Consider the following 27,252-nt stretch of genomic DNA (forward strand, 5'->3'; position numbering starts at 1 on the left):
GCGGATACACAGGTTGACAGAAATTATAAAGAATTTACTTAGGCCTCAATATGTATGATAAATGTACAATAAGTAATGATAAATACAGTCTAAAAAATGGACCCTCCCACATTGCGTCTAACAACAGCTTACTTATCTATAGGTATCTCCGGCGAATACAAAGTTTTGAGAGGGAATTGAAGCAAATGTTTGATAGATTGGTTACTTTGAATATGTTTTAGTCCAAATATTTCATCAAACAAAGTTTATATCCGGGAATGTATCTTCAAGATAGTATAACGCCACAAAGGAGTGGAATAATGATACCAAAATAGAAACGAGCACCAAAGCTGCGAACTAAATTTCAGACAGCAATGTATAATATGTAACTTAGCTTTTAATTTTGTGGTACTTTTAGTCAAATTTTAGTCAATTTCTCGGCATTTGAGTTCATTAATGGGGACAAATTCTTGTGAACGAAAGGGTAAGAAATGGGCCAGAATCTCGAGGCCTGCCTGTCAATACCACCTGTTTTGTGAGAGTTTACAGAACATTTGTACGTGTCAGGTGGGATTATATGCTTAATTGCAGTTAGATGTGGCAGAAATGTAATAAATAAATACACTGGGTGTAATTAAAAACTGTGAGCAGTGTTAATTAAATGTAAACTTTATACCACATCTAGCGTTTTTTAAATGTTATACCTTCCCAATGGTAACCAACTAAAAGAACTACACCTAACAAGCGTCCGGTTTCCTCCCACTGCTAAAGACCCCTACGCGCAAGCGAATTATGTAAATAAAATTAAACCATATGTTAGTCCCGAAATGACCTAGTTTGTGTCGAGTGGACGTTAAACCCCATTTCTCTCTCTCCCTAACAAGCGTAACCAATATTTATGACTACTGAACACCTTAATAGGTGTAATTGTGACGTGTTTTGGATAAGATACACCACTACCAGTGTTATACTCTGTTTAAACCAAAGGGTGTAACGGTGATACTCTCGTCTTTATAAAGCTTGATAAAAAAGAGAGTATGATCGTCGAAACGTTGCATGTTAATAAACCAGTAATTGTTATTCCATAAATAGTGGTAGTGTGTTACTGTTCAATTACTAAATGCCAATTAAGAATGATGATGCCCCTTTTAATCAGGAGCCACGGTGGGTAAGACGCTGGCTCGCTAGCCTAGAGGTCGCATGTTCGATCCCGTTGTTGGCCGAGAAAGTTCACCAGGATTTACCCTTGTCAGTGGTGCAGGATGGAGGGCCTGACAAGAAAAGCTGTCTAGTCATTTGGATTGCACGAAAAAACGTGATCCCGTGTATATATTGGCGTGTACGTAAATGATCCCTTGGCAGTTGGAATTCGATATAATAGTAGGCCATTGTGCCACTTCCCGGGCAAAAGTTCCCTCAAAGCAGACCAGTAGGACGTTACACGGGTTACACCGGATTTCATTTCATATCATTGCCTCTTTAAATCAAGTAACCCTATTTATAATATGGCCTACCAAAGTTTGTGATGCGGTAATTTTTTAATCTTGAAATTCTGCAAATGGAAGACGATAAGGTTTAGATGTTTAATGCCCGTGAACGCGATACATGACAATGGAATTTTAAAAACATGGGTTGGTTTAAACATACATTATGCAAGAGCTAAATCTGCCAATTGCGCGTCTGTCTTTAGGCCTGAAATGTTATCTAAATTAGTAATTAGACATTAATTAACTTATCCAGACCATAATGAACTCTCGATGTCATCGCTAGCCTGCGCAATTTTTCTGGATTAGAATAGTATCTGCTGCTTAACGCTCATTGATAATTAAATCAAAAAATGGATAATGGAGACTATGTTTTTCTTATCGTACCCACTTTAGTAATGATGATTGAGGCTAGACCCCAAATTCACTCGCTATAATCTGGGTTCAGAGTGGATCAATTTGACTGAAATTTTCAGCAAATTACCTTTACATTATCTAGTTTTTAAAGGCCAATCCCAGTAATATTTTGGAGAATAAAACTGCTTAATTTGGTGTTAAAATCCCTTAAATCCTCCACCTTAGGGCCGAGCAACTAACTCAATATATGTGATACGTTTTCAAACAACTTTAAACCCGTTAGTCTTAATCTGGAAATGGAGACCGGTATCCCAAGCTGTATTATGTGGTGTCTGGATAAAACTATACTTTTATTTTATAAAAATAATGTGTACGTGAAATTTACCTTTCGATATTAAGTACAGCACGTGGGTCATTCACTGTATAGACCATCTAAAGGAACGGAAATCGACTATCAGGTCACCCAACGGAAAAAAATTGACCCGAAATCTTAAAAGGGTTACGTTCACGTCCAAACAACTGAATATTTTGAGCTGAAAATTTGAGACAGGGTAAATACACCATTCCTCTATATTGTGGCGCTTAAATTTCATAAGTACTCGGACGTTTATTTTTGAGGCTCTGTTCAAATCGGGATAGTTCCTTTAACTATTACAGTGAGAGCTGCCAGCTCTTTATCCAATCCCCCATAATGTATCTTTAAGTGTGCCAGTTCTAATGTTTGAAACAAACCCCAAAGAATTCGGTCTGACAAATTGTCGACATTAAAAGAGGAAACTAACCGAGCCCATCCCAACACATGATAGCACCTACCGACACCGGGATAATTACATCATTAAATTAACGGTATGAAACAAACCCCAAAAAACACAATGGATACAAACAATGCTATATATGAAAATAATTGTTTCAGATCCAATGTTGCTGTTTTTTCTATTTGGAATCAGAGTACATTTGGTATAAGTATTATATGAAGAACATTATAGATCGAAATCTAATGATTGTTCTGAAATTAAATATTATTCATTTGTTTAGCTTCATACTGTATTAGCGTACAATTAAATCAGATTACCATTAGGTACACGTAATTAAGTTACATCCCTGGTTTGTCATCATTAACTTAGCATTGTGACGTACATGTATATATTGTCCTGTCATATTTTCATTTTTTATCATAGCTTGATAATGACTAGAGAAGCCTAGTCGAAACGTCGCTCAGTAAAAAGCAGTAATTGTATTCCATAGAATTGTGACCTGTATTGTCTAGCTTCGCTGATTATGTTACATGAATAAATAAAGGCCGAAACGGCTATACGAGAAAGAGAGAGAGAGAGAGAGAGAGAGAGAGAGAGAGAGCACTCGACACAAACTAGGTTATTTCGGGACGAACATAAGTTCCACTTTTATTTCGGAGAAAACCCACGAGGTTGGACAGGCGACCCTACTCCTTGTCACGTACAACCGAGGAATCGAACCACGACAGTTGACTCAATGACAGACCTTCTGTCTGATGCACACGCTAACCTCATATACTTATCTGGTACTACGCAAACTTTGTTGGGGATCACGCTAGCTAGCTAGCTCGCTAGCCTGGAGGTCGGATGTTAGATCCCTGCATTGGCCGAGAAAGTTCATCCAGATTTTCCGGCGTGGTTCTCCCTTGTCAGTGATGCAGGACGGAGGGGCTGACAAGGAAAGCTGTCTAGTCGTTCGGATGGGACGAAAAACCGAGGTCCCGTGTACACATTGACGTGCACGTAAAAGATCCCTTGGCAGTTGGAATTCGATATAAGAGTAGGCCGTAGTGCCGCTGTCCGGGCAAAATTTCCCTCATAGCACACTGTATGGGGTATGCCCTTCTTCATTAGCCCAGGTTAGGAGCAGAAAAGTAGGACGTTAAACTCCATTTCCTTTCATTTCATTTCATGCAAACTTTGTTTATTTTCAGATATAAAAATTATAAACTAGAGAAATTAGATGGTGCTGTAACCATGATGTTCAAGGGATACAGGGCTTTCTACGTGCTAGTCCTGCTATCAGGTATTTGTACACTGACTGCAAACATATTAATTCTACCCTTATGTCGGTCCTTATTGATTTAGGAGCATTTTGTTGTTTTTTAGGGTTTTTTTTATTGGGGGGGGGGGGCACGCCTATTGCTACAGCCTTTTGCCTCGTGTAATCGTCGATGACATTATGTTACACCATTTTGAACATTCCCCTTGTCATTGGTACAGGATGGAGGGTCTGACAAGGACAGCTGTCTAGTCATTCAAATGGGACGAAAAACCACGGTCCCGTGTATACATTAGCGTGTACGTGAAAGATCCCTTGGCAGTTGGAATTCGATATAAGAGTAGGTCATAGTGCCGCTGACCGGGCAAAATTTCCCTCATAGCACACTGTATGACGTATGTCCGTCTTCATTAGCCCAGTCGAAGCAAAACAATAGGACGTTAAACCCCATTTCATGTCATATTACCTTAAGCCTAGCTCACGACACGCCGTACGTTGACATACACGGGTCGTAGGGTGTTATAACCCAGATATACGCCGAAATGACGCTAGGGACAAGTTTGTTTCAAAGCTTTTCGAAGCCGGAGGGAGATAGACATTGGTATTGATTGAACCACATGCGTTCGTCAAAGAAAGCCGACTGATTTCACCTAACGCGTTTTTGCGAATTGGGTGGGGGTGAATGGCCGATGGTTTAGCGCGTGCCCGTTGTATCATAAGGTCGGCCATTGAGTCAGCTGACGTGGTTTCGATTCACCGGTCGTACGTGACAAGGAGTAGGGTCGCCTGTCCAATCTCGTGGGTTTTCGCCGGGTTCGCCGAAGACCCCTACGCAGTACGCACAAGCAAATTACTGAAATAAAATTGAATCATATGTAATTCCCGAAATGACCCTACTCTCTCCCTCTCTCTCTCTCTCTCTCTTTTACCCGACCAATGCGTCATATTACCTTGTATGCAAGCTATCACATAATGTGCTATTTTATTTAGGGTTTATGGTACTTGTGGGAGCAGAAAGGAAAAACATTGCATTGAAAAAGACAACGTATCAAAGTAGTGTTATTCCCCAAAACGGACACCCTGCTTTGGCTGTTGATGGAAACACCGAAGGGATATTTCATACTGGTTCGTGTACACACACTGATTTTAGTCATATACCTTGGTGGGAAGTTGACTTAGGATCAACATATGATGTAAAAGAGGCCATAGTCTACAACAGGGTAGACTGCTGTCGTAAGTTATTAATAACCATCTTCCATCGCAAAAGCTTGGCTCGATACATTTATTTTGTAAAGGGTAGTTGTAAATATTTCTACCGATAACGATCAGCTTGACGAGGCGAGAGAGAGAGAGAGAGGGAGAGAGATGGGGTTTAAGGTCCACTCGACACAAACTAGGTCATTTCGGGACTAACATATGGTTTTAATTTTATTTCAATAATTCGCTTGCGCGTAGGGGTCTTTAGCAGTGGGAGGAAACCGGAGGACCCGGAGAAAACCCACGAGGTTGGACAGGCGACCCTACTCCTTGCCACGTACACTTGACGAGGCTATCACATCGAAGAAAGCAAAGGAGTGACAATGTCCTAAGTTTTGACCATTTTAATTAACAATTTAAGAAATGGCAAACAATTTTCTTCTCGGGTTATCACCTGGAACAGACAAAAGCTAAACGTCTGCTTCAACCAAGATCCTATTTCCTTTCGTTTTTTGTTATAGTTCAACATTTCGTTTTACTTGTCTTTACTACACTGGGATCTGGAAGAGTTGTTATATAACCAGCGTTCTGGTTGATGTGAGGGATTAGCCAATGAAACGGTCTTTTGCGGTTAGTTCTTGGCTTGCGGTGCACGTTTACTGTGGGTATCCCACTGTAAACATTAACGCTGATTGGTTTATCAGATGTCTGACATCATAGGTTCAAAAGCAGCTCGAATGATCCCTGACGCGATCTCCCGGCTAGATTTATTTCTTAGCATTAATGGCATATGTGGAATAGATTTTCTAAAAAAAAAAACATTATCGCAAAGTATATTAGAATTTATTAACATTCATTCTAGTTTATTATTTGTTAAAATTACAGAACATAGACTAAGTAACTATCTTATGTTGGGAGGACTTGATTGCGTCGATTCTAATACCAGCAAGTGTTATAAAGAATGTTACCATCATCAAACAGCAGATTTTATACAAGTTCTAAAACTAGACAACTGTACCGCTAGGTATATCAGAATAGCTTCACAACTAGACAAACCATTGACCATATGTGAGATTCAGATATTCGGTGAACTGAGTAAGTAGGCTAATTCTTTGAATTTGTGAATACTATTGGAGCCGCGGTGGCTGGGGGATTAAGACATTAAATAAACAAATGGCTGAACAAGCTAACGATTACCGTTAGTCACTGACGTCACCACCGGAGACTGTCGATGAAAAGCCTGCCAAGCGAAGGTTTCGTAGCCATTGAGAATGTTACTTGATCATCGGGAATATGTGGGTGGAGTTATCGTTTGCCAATCAAACGATCGGCAATTCTCGTAGATAGTGCGGAAACAGTTGATGCCTATTTCTAGTCTAAACTTCCAACAATGACAACTCCATTCAGAATAAAGTCATTTGACTGAAATTTTCAATAAATACTTTTTTTTATCATCTATTTTTGAATTATCATAGCAAGAATGGTCAGCTCTTTTTTAAACTCTTAACTAATGTGTCTTTATACTTATTTACCTCAAAACTTCATCGAACTCACTGTTTTGACCTCAACCAAATTTGTAACATTCTCTTTTAAGTACTCAAGTGAAGTGAATCCAACACTAGTGTCTGAGTACATTAGACATGCAGTATAACAGACATTTAGTATACGCGAGGTTGACTTTTTACCCTCGCCTTCCTGAAATGAAATGGGGTTTAACGTCCTACTGTTCTGCTCCGAACTGGGCTAATGAAGACGGGCATACGCCAAACAGTGTACTAGGAGGGAAATTTTGCCCGGACAGCGGCACTACCGCATACACTTATATCGAATTCCAACTGTCAAGGGATCTTTTACGTGTACGCCAATGTGTACACTGGACCTCGGTTTTTCGTCCCATCCGAACGACTAGACAGCTATCCTTGTCAGGCCCTCCGTCCTGCCTCGCCTTCCTGTGAAAGCGCACGCAGGACTTATTAACTGGTTTTAACGTATACATGAGATTAATGCGTTAATCTACTCAATAGTTTAGCCATCCAATGGTCTAGAGAGATGATTACTGACTTGTCATTTGAATAAATGCCTTGATAATAATTTATATAACAATTGAAGCCAGAAAATAGACCAGCAATGGGGAGAGAGAGAGAGAGAGAGAGAGAGAGGGGGGGGGGGTAACGTCTACTCGACACAAACCAGGTCATTCGGAACAAATATATGGTTTAATTTTATTTCAATAATTCGCTTGCGCGTAGGGGTCTTTAGCAGTGGGAGGAAACCGGAGGGCCCGGGGAACACCCACGAGATTGGAGACCAGCAATGGGAAGATTTAGTTCCTGTCGAATCCATTTTAACAGAAAGTGTCGTATTATAATTAATGTGACTCTTGGATTTATAATTTCCCATTACTTGTAAATCAAAATTCAAGACAAATTTTATAAAAATGAAATCAAATGGGGTTTAGCGCCCTACTTTTCTATTGTAACTGGGCTAATGAAAAAGGGCATACACCATACAATGTGCTATGAGGCACTATGTCCTACTCTCATATCAAATACCGACTGCCAAGAGATCGTTTACGTGCACGCTAATGTTTACACTGGACCTCGGTTTTTTGTCCCATTCGAACGACTAGACAGCTGTTCTTGTCAGGCCCTCCTTCCTGCACCACTGACAAGGGGAAACCACGTCGGAACAAGTTTTATCAGTTTGTTTGCAACCTTTGATATCAAATTTAAAACTTTAACATGCAGCTGTGGAAGCGGATTCCCATAGTCACGGTCTTTAGTTGTTTTTTTTTATTATTATTTTACAGTTTCTGATGAATATACATCAGATACCGTAGATCAAAGCACACTCCGAAAAGAAAGTTTATTAATGCCAAGTCTCAACAATGACCCACTGGACGATATCGCACCTCTAGAAAATAATCTAGCAATCACTGCATCACCGGATACCCTAGATCAAAGCACATTCCGAGAAGAAAGTTTACTAATGTCAAGTCTCAACAATGAACCACTAGACGATATCGTAACTCCAAGCTCACCTCTAACAATCATAAGCCTCAGCACTGCATCATCAGATACCCTAGATCAAATAGAAAACAACAGAACACCAAATTCCTGGCGAACTCCAGTCCTAGAATCGGCAACAAAATGGCCGATAGATGGTTCAACTGAAATTATGCCACACAATTCGAGCATGTCTAACACCGTTTCTCCTTGCGTATGTTACTGTCATCCACTGTATCCAGGGACAGAGGAAACGGATTCGGATGTTATTGAGCAGTTTCAATCGGAGATTAAGGCGAATCTGACTGTTGCTGTTGACAAGCTATCCAGTACCAGAAGAAAGAAAACCAGTGTCGAGGATGCCCGACCTGCCGCGGTCTTTTGTGGATATTTCGGAATTGCGATTATTGTTATCTCTCTTGGTGGATTAGTTCTACCAGATATATTTTCTGTTTTGTTATACTTTTATCGATATCTTAAACACTGAATGTGAGAGACAGAAAATGGGGCTTAATGTCCACTCGACACAATTAGGTTATTCCGCGACAAACACATGGCTCAATCTTATTTCAACAACGTCCACTAGACACAAACTAGATCATTTCGGGACTAACATAATGTTCAATTTTATTTCAATAATTCGCTTGCGCGTAGGTGTCTTTAGCAGTGGGAGGAAACTGGGGGACCAGGAAAAAATCTTCTAGGTTGGACAGGCGACCTTACTCATTGTCACGTACAACCGGGGAATCGAAACCATTTGACCATCCCCCCCCCCTTCCCACCCCAACACTGAATGTACCTTTAAATAAACCGAATTGTTGAGGACACTGGGGTAATCAGATAAATGAAATGAAATAGAGTCCTACTTTTCTGACTCATCAGGCTAATGAAGGCAGGCCATGCAGTGTGCAATGAGGGAAATTTTGCCAGAACAAGAGTTTATTTACATCCGGGTCAACCAGGTTCCGAGCTCACAAAGCATTCTGAGATTTAAGTTAAGAATTTACTCTAATACATCAATAAGAAACTATGTGCAAAGTTTTGTGTTTTTGGATCCAAGATAATTCTCATAAACGGTGATTGAAAGCTGACTAAATTTTTAACTTAAGTCTCAGAATGCTTTGTGAACTTTGGGCAAATACATACATTTGTTAGTTATGGGAATCGTAAATGTTTTACTGAATATACTTTTAAAATATCAATCGAATATACATGTAAGTTTTCTTTGTTAGCTATGGGAATTGTAAACGTTTTAACTAAATAGACTTTTTAATTATCAATCGAATATAAATTTTATTTGTTAGCTATGGGAATTGTAAACGTTTTAACTAAATAGACTTTTTAATTATCAATCGAATATAAATTTTATTTGTTAGCTATGGGAATTGTGAATGTTTTAACTAAATAGACTTTTTAATTATCAATCGAATATAATTTTTTCTTAATTATCAGTCTTTGACCTTCTAAGCTGAATATACATTTTTAAATTTCAGTCGAATATAAATTCTCCAAATTCTATTATATACATAAATGTGATGATTTTTTGGCGTGTGTATATATTTTAATTTATGTGTGACTGTCTTGGGAGCTGGAGGGTGTATTTGTTTTTTCGCAAGATTAAAGATACATTATGGGAGATTAGATAAAAAGCTGGTAGTTATCACTATAATACTTAAAAACTAGATAATGTAAAGGGAATGTGCTGAAAATTTCAGTCAAATTGATCTACTATGAACCGAGATTTTAGCGATTGAATTTTCGGCCTTGCCTCGATCACCATTACTAAGGTCGGGAGGATAAAAAAACATAGTCTCGATTATCCATTTCCTGATTTAATTATGAATGGAAGTCGAACAGCAAATAGGAACCTAACCCAATAAACAGGCTACCGATGCCACCGAGAGTTGATTATGGTCTGGATAAGTTAATAAATGTCTAAATAATAATTGAGATAACAATTCGGACCTAAAGAAAGACCTGCAATAGGCAGATTTAGCTCCTACATAATGTATGTTTAATCACGTGTAATAGCTATATTAGGAAGATGTGTATTGTGTGCCTTCTGATTTTTATTTTGTCTTTTGTGATTGAAGTATCGTTCATAGTGTGTAATATAGTAAAATGTCTATTTTTTTTTTGGGGGGGGGGGGGGTCTTTCACTGATAGGAGTTTGTAATAAAGGGGTGGGGTTATAAACATTTTATTATTATCTATGTATATTTAAATTACGATTACTTATATATGTACATGATTTTTGGGGCTATAGCAAACTCGTTGCTTCACCTGTAATCACACAATGAAATGGTCTGTTAAATCGAGCTTTTTGCTTTCATACATATTTTATATTTTCATAAACTGATTTTTATCATGTTTACACACAATTCTATTCGTTCAATCACTGGCAATAGGTATTATATCACCTTTAGGGTGTACTGAATATTCTATTACAGCTTAATACAGACAATTCTATTCATTCAATCACTGTCAATAGGTTTTATATCGTGACCCCTCTAGGGTGTATAAAATATTCTATTACAGCTTAATACAGACAATTCTATTCATTCAATCACTGGCAATAGGTTTTATATCGTGACCCCCCTAGGGTGTATAAAATATTCTATTACAGCTTAATACAGACAATTCTATTCATTCAATCACTGGCAATAGGTTTTATATCCTGACCTCTAGGGTGTACTAAATATTCTATTACAGCTTAATATTTTAGTAGCACATATGTTGTTTTTTTTAAATTTGTCATGTTTATATCTTGTTCATGCTTTATATATATGCTTTGTACTTTTCACGTATATATCTTATGCTTTCTATTTTCTATTTGTGAATTTATGCCAGTGTATAATATATATATGTACTTTTATATTTCACCGTTGTATACTGTGTGCTGCCCCCAAGGGCGTTTCGATGCAATAAAATCATATTCTATTCTACTTTATTCCTGTTGAGAAATGAAATGGTGTTTCTGCACCGACTGTGAGGGTAATTTGGCCCAGACCGCGGCACTACGGCAAACTCTTCCAGGGGTTTTACATGTAGGACAATGTTTCTTGAAGCTTCTGATAGTCCTCTGAAGAATTTTTAATCCCTTGCCCCTTGCAAACTCAATAGGGTATAGTGAGAGAGAGAGTGACAGAGAGAGAGAGAGAGTGACAGAGAGTCTAATGTCCATGACTCAAACCAGGTATTTCGGGACCAACATATGGTTCAATTTTATTTCAATAATTTGTTTGCGCGTAAGTGTCTTTAGCAGTGGGAAGAAACTGGAAAACCCGGAGAAACCCACTAGGTTGGACAGGTGACCCTACTCCTTGTCACATACAACCAGGGAATCGAAACCATGCCAGTTGACTCAATGACAGACCTTATGATACAGCGCGGACGTGCTAACCATTCGGCCGTCCCACCCCGCCTCGATACGGTATAGTAACCAGCGGCTGCCAGGCAGGATACGCCCACATTTTCGAGAGATGGATAGAGAACAAGCTAACAAGAAAGTGATTTTTCCTACAATCAAGGGCCATAATTCAGGAAATTACAATTCGATATGCGCAAATATCGAAAGGAACTGAGATCTTTGTGTTATAAACTTAAATTTCAAGTTTCAACAAAATCCGATAAAAATTGTGACCTCAATAGGGTCCACAACCTTGATATACCATATTTTTACGCTATTTGAGAAAAAACGGCAGACATTTTGTCTGTCAATTTTGGGCCGATTTTCACGAAATTCCAACTCAGTCTTAATTAGGGTGTAACGGTGATATAATAATACGTTTTTTTAAATCTGATAAAAATTATAACCTCTATAGGGTCCACAAGCTAAAAACGCGATTTTTCGTACAATCAGGGGCCATAATTCAGGAAGTTATGGTCCGGTATGCGCGAATATCGAAAGGAACCAAAATCTTAGGGTTATAAACTTACATTTCAAGTTTCAACAAAATCGGATAAAAATTGTGACCTCTATAGTGTCCACAACCTTGATATACCATATTTTTATGCTATTTGAGAACGAACGGCGGCCATTTTGTCTGTCAATTTCGGGCCGATTTTCACGAAATTCGAACTCAGCCTTCCTTAGGGTGTAACGAAGATATATTAAAACGGTTTCTTAAATCGGATAAAAATTATGACCTCTATAGGGTCCACAAGCTAAAAACGCGGTTTTTCGTACAATCAGGGGCCATAATTCAGGAAGTTACGGTCCGGTATGCGCGAATATCGAAAGGAACCAAAATCTTTGGATTATCAACTTAGATTTCAAGTTTCAACAAAATCGGATAAAAATTGTGACCTTCGAGTGTCCACAACCTTGATATACCATATTTTTATGCTATTTGAGAACGAACGGCGGCCATTTTGTCTGTCAATTTCGGGCTGATTTTCACGAAATTCGAACTCAGCCATCCTTAGGGTGTAACGGTGATATAATTGAACGGTTTTTTAAATCGGATAAAAATTATGACTTCTATAGGGTCCACAAGCGAAAAACGCGATTTTTCGTACAATCAGGGGCCATAATTCAGGAAGTTACCGTCCGATATGCGCGAATATCGAAAGGAACTGAGATCTTTGGGTTATAAACTTACATTTCAAGTTTCCACAAAATTGGATAAAAATTGTGACCTATATAGGGTCCACAAGCTAAAAACGTGATTTTTCGTACAAACAGGGGTCATAATCCATGAAGTTTTGATCCGATATATGCCAATATCGAAAGCAGCCGAGATCTTTTGGGGATAAACCTATATTTCAAGTTTCGTCGAAATCAGATAAGAATTGTGACCTGTAGAGAGTCCACAAACAATTGTGGACGGACGGACGGACAGGGGCAACGGCATAATACGTCCACATGAAAATGTGGGCGTATAAAAATTGAATCTGTAATGCTAGGTTTCCACCAACACGATTCAAGCTACAATTGAAATTGTGGCGTCCTATAATGTGGCGTCATATACTGAGGTCAGTCATAGCAATCGTGTTGACCGTATCGAAATGTATCAGAACACTGCACATACCAGATTGTGGACTCAATCGAGACAATCCCACCCGAATCGTATGACAGTGGAAACCTAGCATAAGAAATATCAGATATCAGTCAAAATATGATTTAATTCCATCAACTATTAACAAAGATGTAATTTATTGAAAATTTGTGAACGATTGGTACCTTTGTCAGACGAGAGAGAGAGAAATGGGGTGTAACGTCCAGACACAAACCAGGTCATTTCGGGACTAACATATGGTTCAATTTTATTTCAATAACTCGCTTGCACGTAGGGGTCATTAGCCGTGGGAGGTAACCGGTGGACCCGGAAAAAACCCATGAGATTGGACAGGCAACTCTACTCCTTGTCACGTACAACCAGGGAATCGAAGCCATGCCATTGACTCAAAGACATACCTTATGATACACCGCGCACGCGTTAACCATTCGACCATCCAACCCCCTTCCCTCCCCCCCTCCCCCACATCAGACGGATTAGATGTATAGATGAAATATGGTCAAAACTAGCCAAATGTTTTTCAAAATTTTCTGTATTTCTTTGTGCAGTATCCATACATGCATATAACAACAAAAGTCTATTCAGTTGTGTTAGCTACATTAGAAACTTTGCTAACATGATCTCTAACAGCTCGGTCTAAAACAGCATAAATATCTTTACAACCTTTAGATGCTACATCCAACACTTTACTTAAATTGTCTTCATGTAACCTCGAGTTCTGCTCGAGAAAAACAATTTGTTCTGATTTAGGTAAGATTGTGACAATAAGTTCTGGTCCCCCACCTGACTCCTCTAGGTAACTGATGTCAACAATAGGTGTGTCGTTAACAAAACCAGCTGAACAAGCACAAACATAGTCTTTTAATGGAATACCAGCATCTATTAAAGCTAGAGTAGCAGCGTTTACACTGGCACAATAATTACCGCCATCAGACTGCAATACCTGGAAAAACAGAAATACTGATAAACAATCGAGAAATTATCAATTACTAGCTCAATTGACAAGAATGAAATAAAATGAAATGGGGTTTAACATCCTACTGTTTTATTCCGACTGTGCGAATGAAGATGGGCATACGTCATACAGTGTGCAATGAGGGAAATTTTGCCCCAGCAGCAGCACTATCGACTACTCTTCTATTGAATTCCAACTGCCAAGGGATCTCTTATGGGCATGCCAATGTACACATGGAACCTTGTTTTTTTGTTTAAACAGTTGTCTTTGTCAGGCCCTCCATCACTGACAAGGGAAAATCCTAATGAACTTTCTCGGTCAATGCAGGGATCGAACACCCGACCTCCAGGCTAGTAAGCCAGCGTCTTACCCACGGAGCCACATTCTCAACAAGTGTATGACAAAACTTATACATGTCCGAGAGTAATACTGAAATTTTTAGATTCAGTGGTAAAGACATTCAGGAAAAACAAAAGATTAATTAACAGATAATCCCGGGTTTATTGTTACTTTCACAGTTCTTTTTACCTGATAGGTGAGGGACCAGATAATTAACTATCAATCATGTGATTAGCGGAGGTGCTACGAAGTATGACAAGATGGTATCATTCAACAATGGCTGTTGATTAAGGCGATGAAACAATAAACCACTTACAAGGAGATGTCACTGAATAAGAGTGGCTGCTCGTCCAGATTCTGCTATAGTCTCATTTTAATGCATTTATTATTGTTAATTTAATAACTTTGTTCTTGGTTTATGCATGCTTGATGTTTTCAAAGTGAAAAATGCAAGAAGGCACCAGGCCTAATTTTATACCTTTTTCAAAATGAAGTGATTATTATACAAGTAGGCAAGAATTACTGTCTGGGATGTTGCTTTTGAAATTAGTTTTTTGATTTGCTTTATTCTTACCTCAACATAGATGTCAATCTGTGATCTAGGATATAAATTTGTAATAATAGCAGCATCAAACGTTTGTTTTAAATGCATCGTCATCTCTGTAGATTTCCTGTCTCCCCTTGGTCTACGTTTTCTTTCTCCTGTGCTAAATGTAGCCATACTGTACTGACAATTAACCAATACTTTATCCTGTAACATCTTTGCTCGACTTCCTTTCACCTAAAATTAAAAAACATTGAGAAAAAATGAAATAATGCAATAAGAGAGAGAGAGAGAGATGGGGTTTAAGATCCACTCAACACAAACTAGGTCATTTCTGGACTAACATATGGTTCAATTTTATTTCAATCATTCGTTTGCGCATTGGGGTCTTTAGCTTAACAGTGGGAGAAAACCGGAGGACCCGGAGAAAACCCACACCGTTGGACAGGCGACCCTTCTCTTTGTCACGTACAACAAGGGAATCGAAACCACGCCAGTTGACTCAATGACAGACCTTAAGATACAGCCCGCACGTGCTGACCATTCGGCTATCCAACCCCGAACTCCTAGGGGCAAACAACATCAACATGACATTTTTATTCCCAAATGTCGTTTGTGTTCAGTCCCAATCGACGCCAATCAAGTCCCAAACGTCGTCAACTGAGTCCTAAATGTCGTTTATGTTGAGTCTCAAATGACGTGAGTCCCAAATGACGTGAAACCGCTCGAACACCTTGTCTGAGTATGTGAGTGCTCTGAATTTGTGCCCAGCCATACATTTGGTACTTGTAATTGCATTTTATACTTTGTATATAGTATTCGCTGTCCTCGATGCATTAACATTCTCGGGCAACTTTCTAGGCCAACACCAGCAGCCAAGCTCGAATCTCCTGGTTTGTGTGCCTGTGATTACTGAGTCACCAGCTAGCCGACTCCCAACTTTGATGCGCAATATTACATAAAATTTTAATAAAAGAAAAAAGAAACAAACAATTAACAAATATAGAACTTCATCAGAGCATTTGCGTAATGTTTTTTATCAATGTGAATGTACGGCAATCAAAAACAAAACGCAGATAACATGTTTAGTAGAAAGGCTATTAAATCATTATTATTAAAATACAATTATGAGAAATGCCAACCTCATGTGGGCCGTATACTGCGGCCAAAACTTTAGTATTTCCTTGTTCTATGTAAGCAGAACCATCTGCTTGTTTGAATACACCAAGTCTACATTGTATTTTTCTTAATTCGTGAGATCTACGACCGTCTATTCTGAAACCTTGATCAGAAAGCAATTCTAAACCAGCCATGATTTTTGTTCACAATGAACATGTGGGAATAGCCTTGATTATCAAATAAAAGAACATTGAAGGGCGAATTTTTGTTTACTAAAACAGAGTGACCTCCCCTCCTCCACTATTTTTGTTTACTTAAACAGAGTGACCTCCCTTCCACTACTTACAGTTTAGTATTTTTTTCAACGTTGATATACATCGGCTGAACCTTATGTTGCGTCAGTTGAAATGCCTGAGGCTGGGAAATTCAGATTTGCAATCGATCGTGGTGGAACCTTCACCGATATCTGGGCGAAATGTCCTGATGGTGAGGTAGTTGTGACTAAGTTGCTTTCTGTGGATCCTTCGAATTACCAAGATGCCCCGAGAGAAGGAATCAGAAGGATTATCGAGAAGGTAAGGTTTGGGAGCGATATTATATTCAATTATATTGAACTTGAGAAATTGTCGCTTGTTGAGTTGTTTGCTTGCTTATTGATATTAAAGACGCTTTATTTTTGGAAGCCCAATTAGAAACATTTTGATTGTCACGGGATCCCTGCATTGGCCGAGAAAGTTCATCGTGATTTTCCGACGCGGTTTCCCCATGTCAGTGGTGCAGGACAGGTTCAGACAAGGACAGCTGTCTAGTCGTTCGGATGGGACGAAAAACCAAGGTTCTATATGTATACATTGGCATGCACGTAAAAGATCCCATGGCAGTTCGAATGCGATATAAGAGTAGTCCATATGTGCTGCTGCCCTGGCAAAATTTCCCTCAGCAAACTGTATGGCGTACATGGGCGTGGATTTAGGGGGGTGTGGGGGGATGCGTTCCCCCCTTAGAATCGGAAGGGGGGGAGAATAGGTCTCTGTTCCCCCCCCCCCCCATGATTTTGATCGCTAGGACAGATTTTCAGGTTATATCCACATGAATGTCCCGTTCTGAAGGCTATACTAACCACTGCCTTGGGTCTCGGCACAGTTACTTATTTTCACGAAATCTTCCCTCTTAATTGTAGGTAGTCAATTTTTCCATATAGTCATCATATTACCCTTAGTTAGTTACAGCTTTCATTGAAATAACACTGGTACAGTAAACTGTTTGGTAATGAAATGTTCCAGGTTCCAGGGTTCGTCCATCCCCCCCCCCCCCCCAAAAAAAAATTATGATAAATACACTCCCTTGATGGTGCATGCCCGCCTTCATTAGCCCAGTCGCAGCAGAATAGTAGAAAGTTTCACCCCATTTCATTTCATTTCATTTTGTCATACATAGGTGTGGGTCAGTTCATCCAATGACTGTTTCACCCTGGGCTGGTACATCCCAACCTATTTTTTTATAAGTTGGGACCCCTTCCCCCCCCCTCCACTCATGGATGAAGCCGGGGATTCTCTCCTTCCCGGCTCAAGAAAAGCTTTGAAAAACAGACTGTCAATGGTATCCTTATGATTAGACTGATGCGCAAATTAAAGATATGGCAATCTTCACGATTCATCCAAAACAATGTAAATTGAAGGCTTTTCTAAAGGGTATGCAAACTAAAACAGACCCTCAAATTATGTGAAAACTTATTTTAGGGACCCCAGAGCCTATCATAATCACAGACACCTTCTCGGTTTATCCCTGATTGAACTGATATTCCTATTACCAGTAGAGATTCAACTTTTACAATATTGTAGTTTGCAAGGGATTAAAAAGCTCCCCTTGCCCCTGCCCCTACAATCCTACCCCTCAAATCACTCACAGAGACTTCATGTAAACCAAACCCTATTCTTTTCAACATACACATTTGGATTAAATGTATATAGCATTGGGCAGTGTATGTATATATTTTATTCTACATGTATAGACTACAAGCTGTGGCCATAGTTTGTGTTATCTATTTGAAAATCTCATTTTGTCACAATATTGCTATAATTTACGATATTTCATGCTCATTAAGATATCAATCACCTGTTAACACAAATGCTGAAATGTTTTACCAATTTTATAACATTGGCTATGCATTACTGAATCTCTCTACCAACTCCAACATTCAGGTAAAATAGAAATTGAGTATTTTTTAAACTGTCATTTAGGGGATGGGTGCAGACTGCTAGGGCCCCAATCTTGATCTGTCACTGATAACAAGCCCACAGCCATTTTTATACTTCTGCGAAATCGTATAATTGATGAATATCTACCGTTGACTGTTAATTAAATATTTGTTTAAAAGTAAAAGAAGCATGAAAAGCAAATAAAATGGGATGGTCTTGTTTCTTATGTTGGTTTTAGGCTAATGGTATGACTTGCATAGGGGGGTTGGATGACTGAATGTTTAGTCGCTTGTTTTTGTTTCCCCGGTTGTACATGACATGGAGTAGGGTCGTCTGTCTAACCTCGTGGGTTTTCTCCGGGTCCTATGATTTCTTCCCACTGCTAAACCCCCTACGCACAAGCAAATTATTGAAATAAAATTGAACCACAAGTTAGTCCTGAAATGAGCTATTTTGTGTCGAGTGGACGTTAAACCCCATTTCTCTCTCTCTGACCTACATAACCTTGTAGCTGACTTTTTCCCCCTCCCGACCCACCATTTTTCAGTATAGATTGTAATATAGATATGTTTATATTTTTTTAGTATATGTACATGTATTCAGAACGTGATATACATATTTCTTACTATAAAGATAAACATGATATACAACCTAGCTAAATGTAACTTAATAGTTCAGGTCCTTGACTTCAGGGTATGACTCAGCATAATTTATAATGTTACTAATATCTCTAGATCTCTTTGAGAGAGAGAGAGAGAGAGAGAGAGAGAAATGGGGTTTAATGTCCACTCAGCACAACTATGTCATTTCGGGACTAACATGGTTTTTAATTTTATTTCAAAAAATGAAATGAAATGAAATGGGGTTTAACATCCTACTGTTCTGCTCCTAAACTGGGCTAATGAAGATGGGCATACGCCATACAGTGGGCGATGAGTGAAATTTTACCGGGCAGCGGCGCTACGGCCTACTCTTATATTAAAATTCCAACTGCCAAGGGATATTTTATGTGCACGCTAATACATGTATGTACACGAGACCTCGGTTTTTCGTCCCATCCGAACGACTAGACAGCTGTCCTTGTCTGGCCCTCCGTCCTGCATCACTGACAAGGGAAAACCACGCCAGAAAATCTGGATAAACTTTCTCGGCCAATGCAGGGATCGAACACCCGACCCTCCAGGCTAGCAAGCCAGCATCTTAACCACTTAGCCACATGATCCCCAATTTTATTTCAATAATTCGCTTGCGCATATGGATCTTTAGCAGTGGCAGGAAACCGGAGGACCTGGAGAAAACCTTGTGGGTTTTCTCTGGGTCCTCCGGTTTCCTCCCACTGCTAAAGACCCCTATGCGCAAGCGTATTATTGAAATTAAATCATATGTTAGTCCCGAAATGACCTAGTTTGTGTCGAGTGGACGTTGAACCCCATTTCTCTCTCTCTCTTCTCTCTATTGTTTTTGGTGAATACCCGACCCCCAGTGGCAGAGCCACACCCATTTTTTCTTTGTGTGTTGGTGTATTGCCTACAGGCCACAATTTTAATGGATCGTCTTGGAACTTGGCATATGTATTCCTTATAGCCTAAGAATCCCCAGGGGTGGTGCCACACCCACTTTTTTGTTAATACATGTATATGGTCTGTAAATTTGGCAAAACAATCCCTACGCCTAGCCGTCTTTGCCTCTTATCATATTACAGTCATTGCAGCTATTTCACATTTTATTCTCTTCATTTTAATGGTGTGCGCGTGGTATCATAAGGCCTGTCATTGAGTCAACTGGCGTGGTTTTGATTCCCCCGATTGTAGGTGACAAGGAGTAGGGTCGTCTGTCCAGGCTTGTTGGTTTTCTCTTTTCTCTGGGACGTCTGGGTCCTCCCATTGCTAAAGACCCCTATGCGCAGGCGAATATTTGAAAAAAATTTTTAACGATATGTCAGTCCCAAAATGACCTAGTTTGTGTCGAGTGGACGATAAACCCCATCTCTCTCTTTCTCTCATTATAAAAAGTACCATATATGAATCAAAGCAGGAATGTGGACGTATATTGTAGCGTTAGCAATGCTCTTGTTTGTTCTATTTGTCTTAGTGCACTTTTAAATAACTGATGCTTTTTCTTTTATTGTCCATATTAAATGTAAGTATCATATTTTCATTCTCAGAAAACAGGGAAGGTGATGCCAGCAAATCAACCAATAAATACGTCGAATATAGAATGGATTAGAATGGGTACGACCGTAGCAACCAACGCTTTATTAGAAAGAAAGGGAGAGAAGATGGCATTAGTTATAACGAAAGGTTTCAAAGATCTTCTACATATTGGAAATCAAGCCAGACCAGATATATTTGATTTGGTAAATATTTAATAGCTCCTAAACTAAACATACATCGTGCAAGAGCTAAATCTGCCTATTGCAGGTCTTATTTTAGGCCTGAAGTATAATATTATCTAAATTATTGATTAGACATTAATTAACTTACCTAGACCATAATCAACTCTCATTTCCATTGTTAGCGTGTGATATATAGCGGATTGTAATACATATTGTGGTGGATAATTTAAGGTAAAAAAAGATAATCGAGACGTTGTTTATTATCGTACCAACGATATACATGTAGTTACGACGATCAAGGCTAGCCTAAATTTGAATTGCTATTATCTTGGTTCAGAGTGAGGTAATTTGTCTGAATTTTTCAGCATATTCTGTTTTCATTATCTATTTTTTAACGAGAACTTAAGCTCTTTATCTAATCTTACCTAATGCACCTTTCATGTGCACGCCATTGAGGAGTTCACTGGTGAATCTCAGGTTTTTCATAACAGCTGGAAGCTATTCTGTATTCTGCACCACTGACAATGACAAAAAAGTCTGGAAAATCCTTAGGGTAAGAGAGAAAGAAATAGGGTTTAACATCCACTCGACACAAACTAAGTCATTTCGGGACTAACATATGGTTCAATTTTATTTCAATAATTCGCTTGCGCATAGGGGTCTTTAGCAGTGGGAGGAAACTGGAGGACCCGGGTGATGCAGAGAAAACTCACAAGGTTGGACAGGCGACCCTACTCCTTGTCACGTACAACCGGGGAATCAAAACCACCCCAGTTGACTCAATGACAGACCTTATGATACAGCGCACATGCTAACCATTTGGCCATCCAACCCCTCTCCCTCCATGTTATAGAAAAAGTGAGTATATATGTTGTTCAGTGTATGGTATCCATCGCTACTTATTGCTAAGTGACACATTATATTTGACTAAAAATTCCAGATAAATTAATGGTTGTACAAAGTAAAGATCAGCCCTGAATCTTTAGTACCAGTAGCATTGCCCAACTGTTGCACGTCTGCTGAATCTCTAGACATATCAAGGCCTCATAAAGGTAGGATTGCTACTGTAGGCCTACCGTTCGTCTGTCTGTCTCCGTAACACATTTTGGGACACAATAACTCTAGTTGTAGGTGTTTATTATGACAGTGCCTTGATGGAGCTCGAAGATGAGCAGATAACTTTGATTCTATCTGATAGAGAGTTATGAAACTTAGTGTATGGTTGATAATCAGTTTGATTGCTTGATACTTTTGAAGAAAATAAATGTGCTATTAAATAAATGTGTCATCTATTTATTTTGTGATTTTGGCGGGGCATATCACCCTCACTGTTGGCTTGTTTGTTCTATTTTTAGGAAATAGTAACACCTGAGAATCTGTATGAATGTGTTATTGAAGTTGATGAACGACTTGTATTAAAACAAGACAGGTGTGAGGTCAACTATCCATATACAGGTGTGTTTAAAGGAACCACAGGAGAACAGGTGAGTCCTTCTGATCCTAATACAAAATTAGCAAGTTCTATTGGTTCTAAATAAACACCAGCTAAATGTTCAAATTTGATGGTATTTTTCTTTAAGTTGTCACGTCTGGCATTGCCCAGAAAGTGACTCTACGACCAATTAAACATACATTATGCAAGAGATAAATCTGCCTACTGCAGCTCTTTCTTAAGGCCTGAAATGTTATCTAAATTATTAATTAGAGATTAATTAACTTATCCATGTCATTCATTATCAACTCTCGATGGCATCGGATTTCTCTGATATCAAATAGATTAGAACAGTTCAGTCATATTTTGATTTAAGCTAAAAATGGAGGAGCGAGACTTAGCTTCAAACAACCAGTTGAAATAATTGCACACGTCTCGTCAAACCTTAAAATTTGTCAAAGGCTAATATCCTCGCTCGCAATAGATTAATTTGAATAAAATTTTCAAATTATTTATTTTACATTATCTATTTTCAAACTATTATAGCAAGAATGGTCAGCTCTTTATTTAAATCTTACATAATGTATCTTTAATCTTGAGTGGCTGAGACCTAGCACTTTAGATCAAAGGGTTTGTATTCAGTTAGGGGGATTGGATGGCCGAATGGTTAGCACGCATGCGCTGTATCAGACGGTCTGTCATTGAGTCAACTGGCGGGGTTGTACGTGACAAGGAGTAGGGTCGCTTGTCCAACCTCATGGATTTTCTCTGGGTCCTCCGGTTTCCTCCCACAGCTAAACACCCCTACGCGCAAGCGAATTATTGAAATAAAATAACACCATGTGTTAGTCCCGAAATGACCTAGTTTGTGTCGAGTGGATGTTAAACCCCATCTCTCTCTCTCTTTTGTATTCAGTTAAGTGGGTGTTTGTACATATAGATTCATCTGCCAACCATGTGGGTTTTTTCAGGGTTTTTCGGTTTCCTCCCACTGCTAATACTCCTACATACAAAATTACCATAGGTTAGTCCCAAAATGATCTAGTTAGTGTTCTATTACTTTTAGTTGGAAGTATGGAAACCCATTGATGTAAAGAAATTGAAAGAAGATTTACAAGTTGTCCTGGATGAAGGTATAACCAGTTTAGCTGTAGCCTTGATGCATTCCTACACGTAAGTAACCACTGCCTATTTCAACTGAAATGAAATGAAATGGGGTTTAACGTTCTACTGTTCTGCTCCGACTGGGCTAATGAAGACGGGCATACACCATACAGTGTGCTATGAGGGAAATTTTGCCCTGACAGCGGCACTACGACCTACTGTCAAGGGATCTTTTACGTGCATGCCAATGTGTACACAGGACCTCGGTTTTTCCTCCCATCCGAACAACTAGGCAGCTGTCCTTGTCAGGGGGAACCATGCCTGGAAATTTTGAATGAATTTTCTCAGCCAATGCAGGGATCGAACACCCAACCTCCAGGCTAGCGTGCCAGCATCTTACCCACTTAGCCACCGATTCCCATCCCCCCCCCCACTATTTCAACTACCAATACTCCAAATTATCATTTTAATGAAAGATGCATATATTCTACTCAAATTGAAATTATTAAAATATTGTTTCACACGGAAGCACAAAATGTGTTACACCCGCCCGCCCCCCTCTCTCTCTCTCTCTCTCTCTCTCATGGAATACCGCGTTTTATCAGTGAAATAAAAGTGTTATTCCACTGGCTAGTTGTTTTTACCTAAAATGATTGTAAAATCCTAAAATAAATAGAACATTTGTTGTTTTGTCGTGAATAACATATTTTATTTCATCTCTAAGCAAGAAAACGTTTATATTTTCACTCTAAGCAAGAAAACGTTTATATTTTCAATCATGCTACGCATTCGTGAAAATATAATTTTTCTTGCTTTTCGATGAAATAAAATATGTTATTCACTCTAAAACGACGAATATCTTCTATTTATTTAGACCTGGGCAGTTGGATGGCCGAATGGTTAGAATGTGCGCATTGTATCATATGGTCTGTCATTGAGTCCACTTGTGTGATTTCGAATTCGTGGTTGTAAGTGACAAGGAGTAGGGTCGCCTGTCCAACCTCGTGGGTTTTCTCTGTGTCCTCTGATTTCTTCCACTGCTAAAGACCCCTATGCTAAAGTGAATTATTGAAATAAAATTGAACCATGTGTTAGCCCCGAAATGATCTAGTGTGTGCTCTCTCCCTCTCTCTCTCTCTCTCTCTCTCTCTCTCTCTCTCTCTCTGTGTTATTCAATATCATTTATAAAATACAGATACATAAAGAATATTTAGATCTGTTATTTATACTAGATGTGGTGAACATGAGAGACAGGTTGGTCAACTATCCAGAGAAATGGGTTTTAAACACGTGTCCTTGTCATCAGAAATAATGCCAATGATAAGAATAGTACCTCGTGGTTTCACAGGTGAGTACCCATAGTGTCAAACCAGAATCAGTATCTGACTCGAAGACAAAATTTTAACGCTGTAATGTCGTTATAGAGACCAGACCAATTCCACAAAAACGGTTACAGGAATATATCATAATTTAAAGCTTTTTGTAAAATGTGGTAATTATATATGTTGTATATATGACACTAGATTGATGACTTCACTGGATTAATGACTCAAATGAATTCATGACTGGACTGGATTCTTGACTTGCATGGATTGATGTTCTGACTGGATTCTTGACTTGCATGGATTGATGTTTTGACTGGATTCATGACTTGCATGGATTGATGTTTTGACTAGATTGATCACTTGACTGGATTCATTACTTGATTGGATTTATGACTCAAATGGATTCATGACTGGACTGGATTCATGACTGGACTGGATTGATGGCGTGAATTGATTGAAGACTTGACTGAATTGATGATTTGACATTTCTGTTTTTGTTCTAATTTCAAATCACTTATGTTCGGCGAAATACGCCAGAAGTCTCAATCGAATAACAATCTCTAGCATCTGGTTATTCCCGTCCACACCGATAGTAATTATTGCGCATGCTCTCCAGATAAGAATATGGCATCATCATTATTATATACGTCTAGCCTCGTTCTTTGAGTTACAAATGGCACTGAAACCCATTATGGTACACGAATGGTAAAATGTTAATTTTGTCTTAAATATTGGATATCAGAAGCCTGTCTTTTCCCGGTAAGAACACAACATCGATATTGATTTAAACTGACAAGGACTTTGGATGATATTGGATGATATTACATTATAGAGACTTAGCTAAAGACTTTTGACGATACTGAGTTAGAGACATAGCTAAAGACTTTTGACGATACTGAGTTAGAGACATAGCTAAAGACTTTTGATGATATTGAGATAGAGACTTAGCTACTATAAATGTGATTCTGTTTGATGTTACAGCATGTGCTGATGCCTATCTAACACCATGTATACACAAATATGTAGAAGGTTTTGCTTCTGGATTTTTAGGAGGGTTAGCTGTGAGTATTTTATATTATTTTTGTATTGCTCAGTGGCTCAGTGAGTTTGGTGCTGGCTCACTAACTCGTAGGTCCTGGGTTCGATGATCGATCCCTGTGAGTTTGGTGCTGGCTCACTAACTCGTAGGTCCTGGGTTCGATGATCGATCCCTGTGACGCAGATAAATAGAGAAAGAGAAATGGGGTTTAACATCCACTTAACACAAACTAGGTCATTTCGGGACTTACATACAATGTATGGTTCAATATTATTTAAATAATTCGCTTGTGCGTAGGGGTCTTTAGCATTGGGAGGAAAACGGAGGACGCAGAGAAAACCTATGATGTTGGACATTGGATCCTACTCCTTGTCATGTACAACCAGGGAATCGAAACTACGGCAAATGACTCAATGACAGAGTTTATGATACAACGTGCAAGCGCTTACCATTTAGCCATCCAACCCTCCTCATTGATAAAGAACCTTTGGATTGTCCAGTTAGGTTTTCCCATCATCAGTTGCTTATCGAGGGTTTGAATAGGAAAGGGGGGGGGGGTGGCCGAATGGTTAGCACGTGCGTGCTGTATCATAAGGTGTGTCATTGAGTCAACTGGCATGGTTTCGAATCCCCGGTTGTACGTGACAAGGAGTAGGGTTGCCCTTAACTTCGTGGGTTTTCTCTGGGTCCTCCGGTTTCCTCCCACTGCTAAAGACCCCTAGGCGCAAGCGAATTATTGAAATAAAATTAAACCATATGTTAGTCCCGAAATGACCTAGTTTGTGTCGAGTGGACGTTAAACCCCATTTATCTCTCTCTCTCTGAATAGGAAAAGCCCATCTAGTCATTCGGATGGGATTTAACCCCTTAACTGCGTAGTTTTTAAAACGTTAACTACCCCCTATTGTGTAATTAATTTGACGAAAAACGTCATTTTTGGACCTTTTTATTCCTGAATACAAATTTTAGTAGTCTCAAACCATATTAAATCTAACGGTAAATAGAGTTGTCTTCCTTCAATTAGATTTCCTCGACCAGGCGTAATATAACGTCCTACAATGCTGCGATCGTGTTCGAAGAATAGGTTGGGGAAAATACCTCCAGGGCGTTATATTATGTCCTACACACGATGAGTGGCAGTTGTCCAGGACGTTATATAACGCCCTACGCAGTTAACGGGTTAAAGATTATGTATACATTGGCGCGAATGTAATGATTCTCTTGGCAGTCAGAATTTGAGGGAAAGTAGATACGAGACAACGCTGTTCATGCAAATTTTTCATCAAAGCACACTGTGTATGCGCACCTTCGGTAGGTTGTTTGTTGCAGAAAAGTAAGACATTGAATTTCATACAATCACGGTGGCTAAGTGGGTACGAAACGAGGTCCCGTGTATACATTTGCGTGCACATAAAATATCCCTTAACATTTGGAATTCGATATAAGAGTAGGTCATAGTGGCGTTGTCTGGGCAAAAGTTTCCTTATAGCACACTGTATGGCGTACGCCTGTCATCATTAGCCCAGTAGGAGCAGAACAGTGGGATGTTAAACTCCATTTCATTTCATCTCATTTAATGTTATTTCATTTATCTGTTTTTAGAATACACGGGTATTATTTATGCAATCTGATGGTGGTCTTACTCCTGTAGACAAGTAAGTAACTTTACCATTAGTTTCTATCATCCAGATAAATATTCTACGAATATTAGTCTTGATGCGTTGTCAACATTTGAGAATAATAGGTCATTGGCTAGATTAACCAGTCTTTTACAATATCATAAAAAAATTCTAAGGGAGGTAA

General features: G+C 39.0%; 2 protein-coding genes across 4 annotated transcripts in view; one reads left to right on the forward strand and one right to left on the reverse strand.

Annotated features, from left to right (window-relative positions):
• Positions 1–13,573: 13,573 nt before the first annotated feature.
• LOC126814836 (exosome complex component RRP41) lies at positions 13,574–16,238 on the reverse strand. Its single transcript, XM_050540233.1, has 3 exons — positions 16,040–16,238; positions 14,928–15,134; positions 13,574–14,002 (listed from the first exon to the last, which is right to left on the reverse strand). The coding sequence occupies exons 1-3, from the start codon at positions 16,208–16,210 to the stop codon at positions 13,637–13,639; spliced, it is 744 nt and encodes a 247-aa protein (XP_050396190.1). The 5' UTR covers positions 16,211–16,238; the 3' UTR covers positions 13,574–13,636.
• Positions 16,239–16,366: 128 nt separating this feature from the next.
• LOC126814812 (5-oxoprolinase) overlaps positions 16,367–27,252 on the forward strand; it is a 45,659-nt gene continuing 34,773 nt past the window's right edge. For all 3 annotated transcript variants that reach the window (XM_050540188.1, XM_050540189.1, XM_050540190.1), the window contains exons 1-7: positions 16,367–16,591; positions 20,379–20,570; positions 21,905–22,033; positions 23,048–23,154; positions 24,318–24,433; positions 25,392–25,471; positions 27,052–27,104. In XM_050540188.1, the coding sequence (XP_050396145.1) occupies positions 16,424–16,591; positions 20,379–20,570; positions 21,905–22,033; positions 23,048–23,154; positions 24,318–24,433; positions 25,392–25,471; positions 27,052–27,104 (845 nt within the window). In that variant the 5' untranslated portion in view covers positions 16,367–16,423. The remainder of the gene's footprint in view (positions 16,592–20,378; positions 20,571–21,904; positions 22,034–23,047; positions 23,155–24,317; positions 24,434–25,391; positions 25,472–27,051; positions 27,105–27,252) is intronic.

This window comes from Patella vulgata, chromosome 3, assembly GCF_932274485.2.
Source record: "Patella vulgata chromosome 3, xgPatVulg1.2, whole genome shotgun sequence".
NCBI classification, from domain to species: domain Eukaryota; kingdom Metazoa; phylum Mollusca; class Gastropoda; family Patellidae; genus Patella; species Patella vulgata.